Source organism: Triturus cristatus, chromosome 6 (genome assembly GCF_964204655.1).
Source record: "Triturus cristatus chromosome 6, aTriCri1.1, whole genome shotgun sequence".
Classification (NCBI taxonomy): Eukaryota; Metazoa; Chordata; class Amphibia; order Caudata; family Salamandridae; genus Triturus; species Triturus cristatus.
The window spans coordinates 90051976-90070911 of NC_140589.1; the positions used below are offsets into that span (position 1 = coordinate 90051976).

General features: G+C 52.1%; 1 protein-coding gene across 1 annotated transcript in view; it reads left to right on the forward strand.

Moving 5' to 3' along the window:
* The window catches only part of MRPS18A (mitochondrial ribosomal protein S18A), a 153657-nt gene extending 134947 nt beyond the window's left edge, over positions 1–18710 (forward strand). The window contains exon 6 of the mRNA XM_085610266.1: positions 17928–18710. Coding sequence (XP_085466392.1) covers positions 17928–18072 — 145 coding nt within the window. The 3' untranslated portion in view covers positions 18073–18710. The remainder of the gene's footprint in view (positions 1–17927) is intronic.
* Positions 18711–18936: the final 226 nt, after the last annotated feature.

Below are 18936 nucleotides of genomic sequence, written 5' to 3' on the forward strand. Positions count from 1 at the left end.
TTGGCCTCTCCGATTAGGCGGATTCCGCCGTTCACCTGGCGCCTGCCGCCATATTCGTTGCTGGACGAGGTCTTCAGGGGGGAGCTGGCGGAAGACATCGCATCCTTCTTTGATCAGAACCTGGGCTCGGTACGGAGTTTCCACACGCTTTGGGATTCCTTCAAAGCGTACATACGCGGCATAGCTATGTCCAAGCACTCTAGTGTCCTTAAGTGTATCCGACAGCGCATGCGGACCATTGAAACGCAGTTGACACAGCTTGAAGGGCAGCTACTGCGATCCCCAGCAACCGGGGTCGAAGAAAGAATTCGCGAGTTGGTCTCAGAATACAATAGCGAGGCAGACAGAGAGGTGCAACACATGGGCAAGTACGCAACCGCCCGTACATATGGGGAGGGTGAGCGCCCGGGCTCCTTGCTGGCACAGTTACTGCGTAATCGTAGACGGCCCCTGGTAGTTGAGGAGCTGGTCTCCCCTGCAGGCGCAGTGCTCACGGACCAAGAAGAGATTGTGGCTGAATTCAGAGCGTTTTATGCAGACCTCTACTCCTCTAAGTCGTCACGGATGGAGGAGGAAATAGATGATTATCTCAGCTACATCAAAATGCCCTTCTCGTCGAACTCGCAGAGGGAGTTTTTGATGCTGCCTATACAACCCGACGAGATACGGGAGGCACTGGGGGGCATGCGGACGAGTAGTGCGCCGGGTGCGGACGGGTTGACGGTGGCCTTCTACAAAGCATTCCAGGAAGTGCTCCTGCCCCACCTGATCGCGCTCTTCGATGAGATATGCCAGGAGGGGTGTATGCCTGATACCATGAGAGAGGCACTTCTGGTTGCGGTCCTGAAGCCCGGGAGACCTCCTAATGTATGTGGGTCATACCGGCCCCTTTCTCTGCTTAACGTAGACGCTAAGCTGTATGCTAAGGTCTTGGCCACGCGCCTGGCACTCTTGGTGCCGGAGCTGGTTGCCCCGGAGCAGGCGGGCTTCATCCCATCGAGGAACCTCACATACAACATCCATACGGTACTGGGGGCCATGCAACATGTACGTCCGGATTGCAAGGCTCTGGCGCTTTCCTGGACATGGAAAAAGCATTTGACTCCGTAGAATGGCCATTCATGGTGCGTGTACTCCGTAAGTTGGGGCTGGGTGAGCCCTTCCTGCAGATGTTGGGGGCTTTGTACTATCGCCCCACTGCTAGGCTGCGGATTGGGGATCGTGTCACGGACGCATTCGACATCGGCAGGGGAACTAGGCAGGGCTGCCCCCTCTCTCCGCTCCTATACGCCCTGGTGGCGGAGCCCTTGGCTTGCGCTATCAGGGAATACCATAGACACGAGGGCATCAGCTTTCCCACTTATAAGATCGGCATCTCAACCTATGCTGACGACACGCTGCTGTATGTCAGGGACCCGGAGGTGAATCTCCCTTCCATCCTCAGGGAGGTGGTCCGGTTCGGGGCGCTGTCGGGCCTTCGGGTTAACTGGAGTAAGTCGTTGGCGTTCCCTTTGTCGCCGGTGACACAGCCGTTTCCCATGGAGTACCCCCTGCAGTGGACCACTGACTCGATAAGGTACCTGGGGATTCAGCTGCACAGGGACCCGGAGGTGCTCCTTCGGGAAAATTACAGAGTGGCATACACCAAGTTAGTTGAGGATGTGGAGGCGTGGAATAGGCTGCCCCCGACGTTGCTGGGCAGAATAGCCATCATGAAAATGGTGGTCTTGCCGCGGTTCCTGTTCCTGTTTAATAATATCCCGGTTGTGTTATCTAAGGCCTTTTTCAAGCAGCTCAACCAAACGCTTACTGCCCTGGCCTGGGGGGGCAAGCAGCCCAGAGTCCGATGGGAGGTGCTGACGCTGCCGTACGAACAAGGGGGACTGGGGGCTCCGGACCTGGAAAGGTACTACAGAACAGCGCAGGCGGCGCATCTGCATACATGGATTCATGCTGATCCGGGGGTCCCCCATGTGATCCTGGAGAAACTGTTCGCAGACCCGCTCCCCTTACCGGCTATTGCCCTTCAGCAGGTAGATCGCAGGGTGGGCAGTCTTGACTCCCTTAAGGCCACGACGCACGCCTGGTGGGAGTTGGCGAAGGCCCGGGGCTGCGCGATTTTGTACTCCCCGTTGCTACCAGTGGAGTGGGCGGTGTGGCTCCCCCCGCTGAGAGAAAGGGGTGTGTTACGGGTGCTGAACGCTCTGGGCATTTCAAGGATGGAGGACCTATTCGTTAATGGGGTGGCCAGGGCGTGGGACCAGCTCGGATCGGCGCCGCCGGCTCCCACGCCACTGCAGCGTTTTCAGTTCCACAGAGTGCGGGCTGCGCTCTCTACCTTGTTGGGGCCGGGAATGGCGGAACCCCCGGAGGTTTTGGAACTCACTTATGTAATAAAGACCGCGGCGTCTGCCAAGCTGGTCACGACGCTCAAAAAGCTGGGGGACCAGTGTATGCCACACCGGTGCGAAGCGTTGAGAACTGCATGGCAGACGGACCTGTACATGTAGATCACAGACGATATGTGGAAGTACTGCTGCGCCAGCACTAAGACGGTGTCCTTGAACGGCCGGCACAGATTGGTGCATTTTAAATTCTTGCAGCGTGTATATTATACCCCGCAGCGGTTACATAGGCATGGGCTGCGCCCAACTGCGGAGTGTGAGCGCTGCCACCATCCGGAGGCGGATTTCATGCATATGGCTTGGAGCTGCCCGGGGGTCGCCAGGTTCTGGGCGGGGGTGTTCAGGGAGCTCAGTAAGATACTGGAGGTTGAGATTCCTCCTAGCCCCGCTTTGGCGTTGCTGGGGTACTCTCGACCCCTCCGACCGGCGTTGCGTCGCCTGGCGGACATTGCTCTGTTGATCGCCAGGAGAGTGGTGGCGCTTTGCTGGATGAGAGGACCTCTGCCTACTGTGAAGCGATGGGCCAGCGACCTGTTGTATTGTAGTACGCAGGCGGAGATATATATTGAACTACTACCACCCAAAAGCCGCCCCAAGAATTTTTGGGGGCTGTATAGAGCGTCGTTGAAGACCGGAGACCCTGCAGTGGATAGTCAGGGGGGGACACTTAATGTGGAGCCCAGTGGAGGTGTGACGGCGGCCGGGGATGCCGAGCATGGCCGGGAAGCCGGGGAGGAGCGCCCAGGAGGCACTCAGTAGCACCGAATGGTGGAGAGCGCTGCATGCGGAGAGTGTGGACGGACGAACTCATGATTTGACTAGGGTCGGGCTCCCATTGTTACCACATTAGGGGTGAGTGTGCTGCCAGAGGAAATGTAGACTGACTGCGGGAGGGCACTTTGCCTGGGTTTGCCAGGATGGCGGGATGGCAGATGCGGGTAACATCACAGAGACATGGGGGTAAGGCGGTGCGTGTGTGCTGGGTGGGGTGGGAGGGGGTGGTTAGGGGTACAGTTGGAGCTTGCAGGGGCTAGGCCGGCGGTCCGTGCCCTAGTGGGTGCGTGTGTGGCCACAAGATCTACTGCCACACTATCCTAGGGCGGGAGGTCCACCGTGGTCCTGTCTGCGGTTGGGGCACTGCTTGGGTGCTACTAACGTATTGAAGGTGGCAACGCCGCCGGTCCTCCGGGATGTCGGCTAAATGGCTGTGTAAGAGCGATCCCAACTGCCTGCACGAGGGGTTCCCCCCCCTGTGTTGTGATATGCCCGGAGGGCGACTGTACCTGTATTGCTTCTTTGTGTTAATAAAGACTTGTTGAAAACTTAAAAAACAAAACAAACAAAAAAAAAAAGAAATTTGCTCGTTCTCAATAGATGGATGATCAGGGAGCAAATTTATGATCGAAAGAGGAGACGAGGACGACAGCAAGATACTTCAGTGCTGGCGACAGAGCCCCCTGGGCCATTATTCAAAAATAAATCTTTTCCTGAGTTCCCAAGCTCAAAAAATGAAAATGGTGCCACCATCCATAACTGAATGCAAATAACTCCTTTGCTTCTGGCAAAGCTCTAAAATGGAAGCTATCTTCAGGGAGAAATAATTAGTATAAGATAGAGGGCCAGAGCATACTCCAGAGATTTTCCCAGTGCATATGATTTTTCATTCAACTATATTTGATCTGACTCGCTGAATTTTCTGCACTCCGCGCTTCGCGGAGTGCAGAAACTCCACTCCGCGTAGGAATCTTTTTCCCCATTCGTGCTCACGAGCGCAAGCTGCTGCTTGGGTAGAATATCTACCCGAACGGCAGGAAGACCAGCGTGAACGACAGTTGGCACTGCACTCTGCCACTTGCAGAACCCCGCGGAGGTTTTTTTGTCACTTTGCGGGGTTCCACGTTGCGAAACTCCGTGAACTGCGCCCAGGTTACCACAACATCAAACAAATGACGACCAAACTAAAATATGCATCTGAAACAATCAAGCTGGGTTGTTGATGTGAGCAGGCTTGTTACCAGGTCTTTAAGGCACTGTAGTGGACGATTCACTTTTTGTATAATTACGTTGGTGCCAGTGTTTTTTAAACCATGTAGCGCCATTAATTTAGGTTTCTTCATCGAGAAAGAGAAACTGGACGCAGCTTAAGTCAGTTCAGGTGGTGTGAGGAGAGCTTTGGTTTATTTATCCGACAACTCCTTAGAGTACTGACTGATACAATGATTCGTCTTGCCACACACGCGCGTTTCTTCATAAATTGCTCCTGCTGTAATACCGCTGATTCTTTTTTTGTGGATTAAAGAAAACTAGGAACTGCAGCGCAATGATCTTTCTTCAATTTAATACTGAGCAGAGGGTTATCTGCTTTCTCATTCACTAAGTTGCTTTTTCTCGAGCCAGCATTTCTTTGTAATGTATTTTTTCTTTACTGGTTGATGACAGTGCCTAGGCTTCTGGGAGCTCATGGTCTGTCGTTGGCATTTTCCGATTACTGCCCACCTCCCCCTCCAGATGTGAGGCATTCTGTGCCCCTTCTGCACGTGCAATAATCTGATTCAGTTTTCTTGAGAGGAGGGAGTTGGATCTGCCTCATAGCAGCGAGGTACCAGTGAACGGCTTTGCATCCACTTCCTGCTTTGAAATCTATTCGCTGCTAGGGGACCCGGCCGCAGGAGCATTTCTAGGGTCAGCTCATGGAAATGGGTCTAGTCGCGTGCGCCCAGCTCTGCTGCTGCTCCGTGATCCCAGCTAGTATCCTTAGAAGTTCTCTCGCCCAAGGATGACTCAGCCCCTTACAATATACAACCACTTAATCGGTGAATTTGTTGTAGGCTTCTTGATGTAGGTTCTTCCCGGTTACTGCACCCCTGGTCATAGGAAGAGAGCAAACCACCATGAGTTCCAGATTTGGCGTATGCTGCTGGTTTAAATGTTTACTGAATGAGGACTTTTTATTGGCAGGATGCTAGTGCCCCGGAAGGCTGCTGACAGGTCGCATGGGCTTGTTGGTCTGCTCTCCTCGTTTTTTTTAAGGGAGCATGGAAAAGCTGTTGCCCCTCTATGATGGATCATCTTACTGTCCTTCCAGGAGTTCTCATGAACATCTCTATAGTTTTTTGCTTCACTAACCGTTAAGTCCGGATCCCACCAGAGGCAGCCCAGCAATGCCCGGCGCATGTTGCTGGAGTATCCGCGCTTGCTCTGCTGTTTTGAGAGTTTCCTGTTGTACGTTGCCAGGTTCTGCTTGAAGGATCACGCTGCTTTTTTCAGCATATATGAAGTCTGCAGACGAATGTCTTTGTGGGCAGTCTCACCTCTTGACATCACTTCAAAGGAGCTGTGCATCTGTGTCCTCCCGTGAGAGCTGGCCTCCTCTCTGGGTACTACTGCCCACTTGGTGAGGTTATGAACGCGCGCCTCTGGCCCACTGGGGGGTCCTAGGCCCCACAATGTACAGACGGATGGTGTTTTTGTGGCTTTGATCCCTGATCATAAGGCCGCTCCAGCCTCCGCCGATACAAATTACTTAAAGATTTATTCCTGGCAAAAATCTTCTTTCATTTGTACATTGAGTTTTGGAATGTTCCCTTGGTTTTATTTTTACGTCTAAATATTCTTTTTAATCAAGTGTGAAAACAATGCAAACCCGTACACTTTCCAAACTTCGGACAAGGCCTTATGTTACCTGCACCCTTTGTCAAAGATAAAATAACTATAATATTGTGAGCTACACATACCAGATAAAAGTGGAATAACACATGGACGGCGTCTGCAGGGATGAGGGGGCGGATCCTTTGCCCCCTGCTGTACTTTTCTTTTTCCATGAACATCAAAACTTCTAATCCCCCCTCCGTGTTACTGCCTGGGCGGCAGCTAGAGAGCATTAGGTTTCACACTACAGGGCACACGTGTCATCATTCACCCTCACCACCCAATACTCCTCTATGGGGTGGCTTTGAGTCCCTGGAGCAATGTCTGGGCTGCTGCGTGACATGAAATGACACAGGGGTCTGGTCTTGCCAGACTCGCCTCCTTGCAAGGCCCGCGCTGCTGCTCTCACTCCCAGCTCCGAGGCTTCTTTCCGAATCGGTTGTGTTTTTGCCTCCCATGAAGGCTCAACAAAGATCAGAAAAAGGGAAATCCTGTGGCCCTCCATTTGAAGGGTATCCTTGAGGAAAGCCCCCTTCCGCAGAATCGTTTCCCTGACTTCGGGGTCGGGGGGAGGGAGAGGGTGACTATAACAGCCCCGCCGTCACAGGCTCTGGGTCCCTGGGGATGACCATCACAGGCTCTGGGTCCCTGAGGGTGGCCGTCACAGGCTGTGGGTCCCTGAGGGTGGCCATCACAGGCTCTGGGTCCCTGAGGGTGGCCATCACAGGCTGTGGGTCCCTGAGGCTGGCCATCTCAGGCTCTGGGTCCCTGAGGGTGGCCATCACAGGCTCTGGGTCCCTGAGGGTGGCCATCACAGGCTTTGGGTCCCTTAGGGTGGCCATCACAGGCTCTGGGTCCTGAGGGTGGCCATCACAGGCTCTGGGCCCCTGAGGGTGACCATCACAGTCAAAGGCTCTGGGTCCTTGAGAGTGACCATCACAGTCCTGCCATCTCAGGCTCTGGGTCCCTGAGGGTGACCATCACAGTCAAAGGCTCTGGGTCCTTGAGAGTGACCATCACAGTCCTGCCATCACAGGCTCTGGGTCCCTGAGGGTGACCATCACAGTCCTGCCGTCACAGGCTCTGGGTCCTGAGGGTGGCCATCACAGGCTCTGGGCCCCTGAGGGTGGCCATCACAGGCTCTGGGCCCCTGAGGGTGGCCATCACAGGCTCTGGGCCCCTGAGGGGGGCCATCACATGCTCTGGGTCCCTGAGGGTGGCCATCACAGGCTCTGGGTCCCTGAGGGTGACCATCACAGGCACTGGGTCCCTGAGGGTGACCATCACAGTCAAAGGCTCTGGGTCCTTGAGAGTGACCATCACAGTCCTGCCATCACAGGCTCTGGGTCCCTGAGGGTGACCATCACAGTCCTGCCATCACAGGCTCTGGGTCCCTGAGGGTCACTATCACATCAGGCGTCTGACTGGATCCGGAAAGTCTTTTCGTAGCAGTACCCCTGCACGTCAGTAGGTGCCGTCGTGCGGCTCCGCGTCCGTCACTAGCGTCGTACGCGCCGAGATGACGTCGCAGAAACTACTTAGGCGCCACCCATACGCGCTGACGTCAGTTCTTTTTCCTCGTCAGCAAGCACAGATCCGGTTTGAGCACGTACCTTAGTAAGTTTTTGACTACACTTTTGAGACTTTTTGTCTCCCTTTTTCTCCTTGGTGCACATAGGGATGCCTGGATTTAAGTCTTGTGGGGCCTGCCTTCGCAATATGTCGGTAGCGGACCCCCACGATGTTTGCCTCTACTGCCTTGAGACCAACCACGACTCCCTGTCCTGCCGGCACTGTCGGGCCATGGCCCGAAGGCCTTGAGGGAGCGGTGCCGGAAGCTACTGGAGGTCCGGCACTCGTCCCAACGCCGTTCCAGGTCTAGGGACCGTTTCCGGGAACTCTTGCGGGGCCGCAGTCGTCGCTCCTCGGGCTCCAAGTCTTCGACCTCGGATTCCGGTAAGCGACGACATAAAAAGAAGTCGAAGAATCGTGTTCGCTCTCCGACGTCCCCCGTCGGTCCTCGGATGCGGACGAGGGGGACAGAAGTTCTGCACCTGCGGCTCCTTAGGAGCCTGGGAGTCCCACGGCCTACCCGGGTCCGTCGGCGACTCCCGAACAGGTGCAAGAATTTCTTGCCACCATGGACCGCATTTTTAGGCCTCAGGCTCCCACCGCCATGCCTTCGGGCCCGCGGTACCATGTCCGGATCCTGTTGGGCCGCCGGCGGATCCAGCTTGGGCGCCTCAGGATCCTGCGCCATTGGCTCAGGCCCCGGTGCCACAAGGTCCAGCGCTGCCGGCTCCAGCCCCAGCGCCACCCTCTGCTTCGCCTCCGGCGCCGCTGTGGGTGCCGTTTGTCCCGCCCTTGCCCCGGTTCCAGGACCATTTCGTTCCTACCTGGGATCCTCATTGGGAGTCGGCGCCGGCTCGGCCCCGGCCGGTGCCGTTCACGGCGCCATTTCCAACGCTCTGCCGTCACGTTCTGTTCCCCCTCCAACAGAGGTGGAGGATGACTGGGAGGGGTACGAGGATCCTCTTGCCCATCAGTGTGACTCAGAGCAGGACTGGGTGGACGACTTGGAGGACGCCGGCGACCTCGATGTCTCTTCTGACCCGGGGTTTGCCTCTTCCCTGCCTACCATGGAGGAGGGCGCCTCCTTCACAATGGTGCTCCGTCGGGCAGCTGAGATCCTCAACCTCGATCTTCCTACGGTGGCCCTCAAGACTAATCTCCACACTGAGGTGCTCCAGACTGTGTCCACTTCGTCGGAGCCCCTGCTTCCCTTTAACGACGCCCTCACTGACGTCTTGTTGGGCACGTGGTCGAGGCTGGCCACAGGGTCCCCTGTGGATAAGAATGTCGCCAGGTGTCACCGCCCGGCGCCTGGTGACCCAGCGTTTCTGACCACTAATCCTACGCCTGAGAGCCTGGTCATCCACGCCTCGACGTCGCAGAGTGCCTTTCCCACGACTCCGCCAGATAAGGACTCTAAGAAACTGGAACAGTTCGGAAAGTGGTTGTTCTCTTCGGCCAGCTTGGGGCTGCGGTCGGTGAACACCGCCTGCTTATTGGGCCGCTTTTCCCACGCTGTGTGGGATACGGTTGCTCAAGTGTTGCCTCAGTGTCCTGAGGAGGTCCACGCTGTGCTGTCCCAAGCAGTTGCTGAGGGTAAGGATGCGGCTAAGTTCACCATTCGGTGTGGTTTGGACACCGCTGACTCACTGGGAAGGGCGATTTGTACGACTGGCGCTTTGTCAGCACGCCTGGCTGAGATCCACCGGGTTCTCGCCTGATGTCCAGAGCTCGCTCATGGACATGCCCTTTAATGGCACTCGCCTGTTTGGCGATCAGGCCGACAGTGGGCTGGAGCGTTTTAAGGACTCGTGGGCCACGGCCAAGTCTTTGGGTCTTCCTGCAAAAAGCCCGGCCACTCCTCGGTTTCGTTCCTTTCGTGGCCATGGCAGAGGCGCCCAGGCACGTTCCTTCAGCAAGCCTGTGCAGAACCAGCCTCCGCGTGGCCGCGGACGCGGCTTCCGCAGGGGCGGGTCTGAGAATCAGCATGGGGGTCCGTCCACCTCTGCTCCCGCTGCTTCTACCTCCAAACCTTCCTAATCCGAGCTTTGTGAAGCACCCCACGCCAGTGGGTGGCAGGATCCGCCACCACCTCCCCCACTGGCGCAATATCACATCGGACAAGTGGGTGTTGCAGATCATCCGAAGAGGTTACTTTCTTCCCTTTCAGTCCTCCCCTCCAGCCATGCCACCTCGGTGCCACCGCATGTCGAGGGATCACTTGGTACTTCTCAAGTCAAGGCTCCATTTGCCAAGGGGGCCATCGAGTGCGTTCCTGGGCTGGAAGTAGGGAATGGTTGTTATTCCCACTACTTTCTGGTCCTCAAGATGGACAAATGGGGCCTGCGCCCCATCTTGGACCTTAGGAGCGTCAATCGCTTCCTCCGGAAGGAGAAGTTCAAAATGCTGACTCTGGCTCAGGTCCTGGCTGCCCTCGACCCTGGAGACTGGATGGTAGCGTTGGACTTGCAGGATGCATATTTTCACATCCCCGTCCTGCTGGCCCACCGGCATTACCAGCAGTTAACGGTAGGCCAGGAGCATTTTCAGTTTGCCATGCTCCCCTTCAGCTCATCTGCGCAGGTCAGGGGTGTCAGTCTTCCCTTACCTCGACGACTTGTTGTTGAAGGCAGGCTCGCCCCAGGCAGTCGTCACCCACCTTCAGACTACGGCCAATCTCCTGCATTTGCTGGGGGTTCTCCATCAACGTGCCGAAGTCACACCCGAGTCCCTCTCAGAAGCTCCCTTTCATCGGAGAGGTTCTGGATTTGATGCTGTTTCTGGTTTATTCTTCCGAGCAGCGATTCCGGGATATTCAGGCTCTGATTCCGATCTTTCAGCCTCTGTCCCGGGATTCAGTCAGGATGACCCTTCGGCTCCTGGGCTTGATGGCCTCCTGCATCCTGCTAGTGCAGCATGCCCAATGGCATATGCGGGCTCTGCAGTGGGACCTGAAGTTCCAGTGGGCGCAGCATCAGGGCAACCTGTCCGATCATGTCCAGATCTCGGAGGGCACTGCACGACAATTGCAGTGGTGGCTCACGAATCAGTGGCAGATCCCTCTCCCTTCCCCAACCGGCGCACACAGTGGTGACTGATGTGTCCCTCCTGGGATGGGGAGGAGGACTCTGGTCTCTGGCGGAGTCCCGGCTCCATGTGAACCTCTTGGAGCTTCGGGCGATCCGACTTGCACTGAAAGCATTTCTTCCCTCTGTCCGGGGAAGTGTTGTGCAGGTGTTCACGGACAACACCACCGCCATGTGGCATTGCAACAAACATGGCGGGTGGGGTCCTGGACCCTATGTCCGGAGGCTCTGCGCCTCTGGACATGACTGGAACATCAAGGCATTACCTTGGTGGTTCAACACCTGCCCGGTTCTCTGAATGCCAGGGCAGACGAACTCGGCCGCAGGTGCATGATGGATCACGAATGGTGTCTTCACTCGGAAGTGGCACAAGGTCTCTTTCAGCAGTGTGGAGAGCCCTGGTTAGATCTATTCGCCACCGAAGAGAACGCACAATTTCATCAGTTCTGCACATTGGAATTTCCAAGGCGGCACTCGCTTTTCGTCGCAAATGGAGTTGTGGTCTGTTGTAAGCCTTTCCGCCTATACCACTTCTGCCCAGAGTGCTGAAGAAGATTCGGCGTGACCGGGCCCAAGTCATCCTTGTGGCTCCGGATTGGGCACGAAGGTACTGGTATCCCGAGCTACTCAGCATGGCGATCGATCCCCCGATCCGACTGCCTCTTCGGGAGGATCTTCTGTCGCAGCAGCAGGGGACGGTCCTCCACCCGAACCTGTCCAGCCTCCACCTCAATGCGTGGAGATTGAGTGGCAGCAGTTGACCGCATTTGATCTTCCTCCCGAAGTCTGTGATGTCATTCTGGCGGGCAGGTGGCCCTCCACTAAAACGGTATACGCCTGCAGATGGAACAAGTTTGTGGCATGGTGCACAGCTAAGACTGTGGATCCTATTTCTGCCCCTCTTTCTGAAGTCCTTCTGTTCCTTCTCTATTTGGTGCAGTTAGGCTCTGCTCTGGGCACTATCAAAGGTTATCTTTCGGCCATCTCCGCCATTTTGCGGTTTCCTGATCAGCTTTCTCTTTTTAAGTCCCCGGTTGTTAACCGTTTCCTGAAAGGCATTACGCACACGTTTCCTCCCGTGCCGTTTATAATGCCTCAATGTGACTTAAACCTTGTCTTGACATACCTGATGTGCGCTCCCTTTGAACCCCTTCATACCTGTCCTTTGTGTCTTCTCACTCTCACGACGGCTTTCCTGGTAGCTATCACCTCTGCCAGAAGAGTGAGTGAGCTCCAGGCTCTTTCTTCTAAATCTCCTTTCCTTTTTGTTTATCCGAACTAGGTAGTTTTACGGACCCGTCCTTCTTTCTTGTCAAAGGTTGTCACGCCCTTCCACATCGGGCAGACCATCACTTTGCCTACCCTCTTCCGCCGCCTTCCAAAGAGGAAGAGCGGCTCCACCATCTGGACCCAAAACGTGCGCTCTTGTTCTACCTGAAGCCCACACAACCGTTCCGGGTGGATGACCAGCTCTTTGTTGGCTACGTGGGCGCTACAAGAGGTCAGGCTGTGCACAAACAGACCATCTCTCAGTGGGTCGTTCTCTGCATCAAGGCCTGTTACTCGTTGGCTAAGAAGGAACCTCCTGTGGGGCTGCGGGCCCATTCTACCAGGGCGACGGCAGCCACTACTGCCTTGGGACGCGGTGTCCCCTTGCAGGACATTTGTCAGGCAGCTACGTGGGCCTCGCTGCACACGTTTACCAAGCATTACTGCCTTGACAGTCAAGTCCGGAGAGACGGCTTCTTTGGCCGTTCTGTTCTCCGTGACTTTCTGGTGTAATCTGTTTGCAGACCCACCACCGGGGTTGGTATTGCTGGGGTATCTATTCTAAGGTAAGGAATCTATCACTAACGTGTCTCTTTCAGATGCACAATTTACTACTTGTGTAACGATAGATCTGTAAGAGACATTAGTTAGTGATAGATTCCTTACAGCCCCACCCATCCTCCCTGTTCTGTGAACTGATTTCTAGGGTTAAGGTCATCCGTTTCAAGGCACTAGTTTCATGGCACCAGTGGTCAGTTTCTTGCATGGCTCTGCGTTCCTGGCACGGAAGGTCATGTACAGAACTGACGTCAGCGCGCATGGGTGGCGCCTAAGTAGTCTCCGTGACGTCATCTCGGCGCATACGACGCCAGTGACGGACGCGGAGCCGCACGACGCCACCTACTGACGTGCAGGGGTACTGCTACGAAAAGACTTTCCGGATCCAGTCTGACGCCTGGGGATATTCTAAGGTAAGGAATCTATCACTAACTAATGTCTCTTACAGATATATCGTTACACAAGTAGTAACTTGTGCTTCTTGCTTTCTGGTGTCACATCTCAGCCCACTGTGCACAATGGCCCAGACTGAAGCTTGTTTTGTGTTACTGAGGTGATATTGTTTCCTCCTTAAGATCCAGGTCAGTTCTTCCTAAATGGCACCATGCATGAAAATAGAGCCTTGTGCAATGACCCCGGATCCAGCAACATGCTGTTTGGGATCTTTAGCACCCTATAACGTGCTTCATGGCCCACTGTCTTCCTCAGTGACTTGTAATCTGCTTAAAATGTACACTTGAAGTTCTGTTACTCCGCATAAAGTACTTAATATGAAAGGCATATATGGGGTTGAAGCGTTAGTGGGGAACGTCTGTTACCCTGGATTTGGCACAATATCATCTTCTTCACTCTCCCTTTAACCTCCCTCAAGTCACTCTCCAGTCCCAAGTATGATTAGAGTTGAAATTAGACAGTCCATGAAAAAGGATGGTCATGTCCTTTGAAGTTCTGCTTCCAGACCAGAGAGGCAATGCCAAAATCAGCAAACAGTGTGGTATGGACAAAACGGCGTTAAAGTCCATTCAGCAAGCTGATCCTTGGGCCACTTGTATTTCCCCTTGGATTGGACTTTTTGAGCGCTCTGCAGGCATAGGAAAGCAATATTTACTTAACAAGAGAAATCACCATGAAGACAGGGACTCCTTTGGCTCTCAGCTGCAGGATTTGCATAATGCAAAGTCAATAGCTCTGTACATGAAATGAGGCTATAGTTTTTGTTACACCTTCCTCTAGCCGAGCTGATGTCATAATGAAAAGGAAGAAAGACTGCTGCTTATATGAGTATGAGAAAATCGTTCTTCCACATTTTGTGAATTTGTAATGGGTTAAAAGTCTATTGTAAGTGGTACTACATGAGGAATAAATCGCAAAGTCTAGATACTAGAATACATAGAGAAGCTGTTAGCACATGTGGAAGAGGGCAAGATTCTCAGCTCATGGGGTCCGTTGTTAAAGTTATAGACCCCACCATGGGAGCACTGGGCTCAGCAGTAACATGTTTCTAAACCCCTGTGATTTTGGGTACACAGAACACCTGCCAGAGTAGGGGAAAACTGTGTCTGCTAGAAGACGTGCAATATTGAATGGACTACTGTATACTATCTTGAATGGTTTTTAGGATAAGTCCTGACCAACCTTCATTCTGATGGATACTTCTAAGTGCAGATTCCTCCTCACCTTTTTGATTGAATTTTCCACAGGCCACAGGCTCTATCTGGAATCTTTTTCCAGTAATACTCCTGCATGCCGCTCGGTGGCGCCCTGTGACCCTTTGCTGTCTCCCTACTACCAAGGAAGGGGCGGTGCAAAGCCTCATGTAAGTGCCACCACTGCTCTCCAACACTAGTTCCTTTATTTCTTCACCTTCAGACACGGATCTGGAGCTCAACTCCCACCACTTTTGTTGGGCTTCAGAAGACTCTTAAAACGAAATCCAGTGCACAAGGCAACGATGCCACCCCTAAAACTACAAGATTCAAACCGTGCTTTAGCTGCAGGAAGCCAATGGTGTTCACAGACCCACACAATGTGTGTCTCTAGTGTTTGGGTGACTGAAAATTGAGTGAGGAGTACGTCCTCATGCACCAGAAGGCAATCCGGGGCCAGTAAGCAAAGCTGTACATCGCCAAACACATTGTGTCCGAATCCTCCAGGAAGTAGAACTCAAGATGAAAACACAAGAAAGCAGTGCAGGACTTTACCCCATTCTTCCACTCTATTTAAGAGAAGGCACCAGGGTGTCACGGTATCAGTTGATCTCTGGTTGCGGAGCAGATTCTGCAGTTGAGTCTGGTGTGCCTCGAATTCCCCGGGCCATCAGCGACGCTGCAGTAAGGTGAGACCTTTAAGGTGGCTATGCTGTGCATAGTTGCCACTCTTCTAAGCCCTTCTGGCATTCCTGTGGGCCCCAAGGATCCGGAGGGGTGCTCAGTCAGATTACTGTTGGCGGATCCATCCCATGTGCCATCTGGCCCTATAAGAGGATTGATGCATTCAGTAAACAAATGTTCTCTTCGGCTAGCTTAGCATTAACTTCAGTCAATGCAGTCTGCTACTGGGTTGATATACGCATGCCTCCTGAGACATCGCCAGCAAGATCTTGCTGGCGGTCCAGGAAGACTTTAGGACTACACTGCCTCAAATTATTTAAAGTGGTCATGGTACTGCCTAATACGTGATTTGTGCTGGCCCTGATACTACTGATTTTCTGGGAAGGGTGTTTGGCACTAGTATGGTGCTCTCCTGCTATGTGCAGGTTTTCTCAACGGGTTTCTCTGGAAAATGTACAGGCCTCGCTTATGAATGTCGTTCGATGGCTGCCACCTGCTCAGTGGGAAAGCCGATTCTCCCTTGGAACATCTCAAGGAGAGTAGGGCACCCGCATGTTCTCAGGGAGGTTGGACCCTGCCAAACAATTTCCTCACCAGTTTCGGAAATTCTTAGGCTACTGTAGGGGTGCTGGCATAGGCAACGTTAGTCACCCGAACCTAACCTGGGCTCACCCCAGTCCTTTTGAGGCTGGGGGCATTGATCTGGCAGATAACGTGAAGGCCACTTGTCTCTTTTCACTCCCTTTCTCCCGTTGCAGCATGTGTCCAGCTGCTTCAGCCTGCCATTGGTGGTGCACAACAACCCCCTAGGAGGCAGGTTCCAGCACTTTCTCTGAGAGTGGAGACCCCTCATATCCGACAGATGGGTCCTCCATAGATCATTCATCATGGCTATGCCCTACTGTTTCTTTCTGCCATGCCTCATCTCTGTGGTCTGAGTGAGCATATGTGACAGTAAGTGATCTTAGACAGAGTTTGTTGTTTAAGCATGTCGGGCTTTGTACAGTGTTGATTTCTAGATGGGATGAGCCCATATGGATCGCCACTGTGTTCGTTGCTGTAGATTTGTTTGGCACGTTTTGGATGTTGCTAAGTGTACTCATTCCTGGGATATTTCTGGATGTGAATAAATATGACCTTGTACTTTAGGTTTATGTTTTAAGGCTCTCATTAGGGGATACATGCCTGTGAAGTTGACAGTGTCCTGATGAACATCTGCCGTCATGAAGGAATATACCTGATGCCATCTGGGCTAGGCAAGCCTCCTTGAGAAAGCGGGCAAATTCTCCAGAGTGTTTCGTTTACTCTTGTCAGACCCGCCGGCATCTTATAACATGAGCAGTTTTCTCTGGTGGAGAACATGATGGTCGAGAACCTAATCAGGTGCTCTTTGGGTCTTCAGGAATGATCAGAGGCCAGGCATTCCCTGAAAGGGAGTAAATGCTAACATAATAGTCCATGGTGTAATCACGAAAACAATCAACAGTGATTTTCTGAAAATGAGGGGTTCCTGAATTCCGGAAAACACAGGAAAAAAACAAAGCTCTTCCCCCAAAAACTGTAAAGATATTGGTGATTCATCCAAAATATAAATATTGTTGTCCCACAAACAAATAGTATCAAGTTTTTATTTATCAAAAGTATAAAAATATTAAGTACAAATAATTTTTTGAAGAATAATTATTTCTTTTAAACAGGCATCAAAATACATTCATGTAAATATGAACAAAAGACAACACAAGGCCCACTAACACTGGTAATCAAACACGGACATGATAAAGCAAAAATAAATACAATAAAGTACAAACAACTAAATCACACAAATGTTTTACAGTAGACAGCAAAAACAGACTAACAGATTAACAATTGACTATAAAGTGGTACAATAGTGTTATTATACATAAAAAATAGAAACATGATAGAACAAAACGCTGAATTCCGTCCTTGACGGATGCTTGTTTTCAAGTTCATAGTGACTCGAGCATAATGAAATCGGGAGGTGTCAACTGATTCTGATAGTTGAAGATTCCTTTGTACTCCTGTCTTCTTCACACTCAGCTCAGTTCAATTTATCTTGAAGCCTTTACTCAGTTTGTTGATCTAACCCTCAGCCACTCATCGAGGACGGATGCAACTCATCACTTTCAAGAATGAGACCAGTTGCCCCTTTGCCTTATGGTGCCGAATGTATAGTTGTCTATATTTTCATCCGTATTTATTGTGTTTCTTTTATTTGTTTTGCACAACAAATGGCATAAACAAGCCTAGCTTCTAGGCACCTATAATCAAAGCAATTAACATTTGTGGAGAAGTGTGGCTCAATGGTTAGAGCGGCAGACCCTGATGCAGAGGTCTGGCCCGGGACCAGGGTTCAATTCCCGTCTCGGCGGCTCTTGGATTCAATTTCCCCGGACCTGATAATTCTCGACTTGGTGCCTATTTTAATCATGGGTCCCACTCTGCAACTCTGGGCAATAGCTTGCTTAATCTCCACAACGGCCCCCACAGCGCTAGGAGGCCTGGCTTCACCTTGGGGGTGCCCAGGAGTGGACATCTCACAGGAAAACCAGGAAGGGTTCCACAGCGGTATGAATACAGCGCTACGAGACCCCTGGGTAGAAGTGCGCTATATAAGTACAAATACATTTACATTTACAACATTTGAGATTCTGCATAGTACAGTAAACACACCTTTGCATGCTAAATGGTGGCAGATTCCCACAGATCAGCGGTGAATCTATAGAGCAGACGCCTTTCGTCAGATGAGTGCATTTGAGAAACTGAGTCTTGGTTCACTCTTGATGCTGCTCAGCTTCTTAATGCTATATGAAGGGAGAGCGCTACACCGGTTGCTTCCTGGCGGTTTCGTCCAAGTTTGTTTTGTTGCCACCATTTTGTAAAACGCATTGATGTGTAAGGATTTGGGCAATGTGTGTAAACTTTTGCATGAATTAAAATGTTTGTACCTTTTAATGGAAGCCTAGAGAGCTCCCAACCGAACACTGAGAATGCTTAGTCTGTCAGCCTTGACTCAGCGGGTATTTTTGCTTTTGTTACAGGTATCTCACAAGGTGGTCTATCAACTCCGTAAAACCCATTTACAAGACTGGGCTGAAGTGGTGCAAAATACGGATGGATGTGGGGGACCCGGTCCTAAAGGACAACATTAACTATGGGAAGAAGCCTCTCTACCTGAAACACTGACCGCCTTCAAAGATGTCACCGTTCTAAGCCAGTGTATGGGGCCTTGCGCTGGAGCGATCTTGGCCCCAGAAGGACTTTGCTCTCTCCACTGAACTTACGTTTGCCAACATCACTGGGTTTGCGCATTCCCGATCCTCCGGCGAAAGGCCTTGCTTCTAAGATTAGTTACCCCACCTCAGGGCCCAGAAGATGGCAGATGATCCTCACTGCAAACATTGCACATTCTATATTAAGGCATCTTATGTGGTGTGCTTGTGACCTCACCTAGGGTTGTCCCTATATATCAGTAGGTTTCACAATTTGACATCTGCTTGAGGAGATCTCTTCTAAACCAATGGCTATCCGCTTCATGAAGGAGACTTATTCTATGCAGCATTTCCTTCTTCATCATCCTGTAAAGGGTAGCCGTCCCACTCGCCACCAGGCCGCAATGTGTAAGTAATCCTGACCAGCGTAAAGGAGTCCAGACAGGCTGCGGTCAAGAACAAACCGTTGTGTTGACTTGTTTTCCTCCCTATTTCTAATCCTCTCACTCTGTGGAAAATGCTATCACTCCTTAGAGTCTGTAACTTGGAGAGCAGTCTGAGCTGGTTTCACAACAGTCCAATAAAATGGTTATGAAATGTGTGCGTGCACAATGAGGCTTCCTGTGGTTTACTTAACATGTTTCTTCCTTGCAGATAAGGAAGCCAGTTGGATGTTATGAGGCTGGCTACAGGCGGGAACTCTTTGTCTACAGAAAGGGTTGGCCTCGTAAGGCTCCATAACTCAAAACATTTTCCTAAACATATTTTTAATGAACACCCTGTCTCAGTTCGTCAATATTTCATATAATTTTGAATGATGCCATTCCAGCTAGAAATC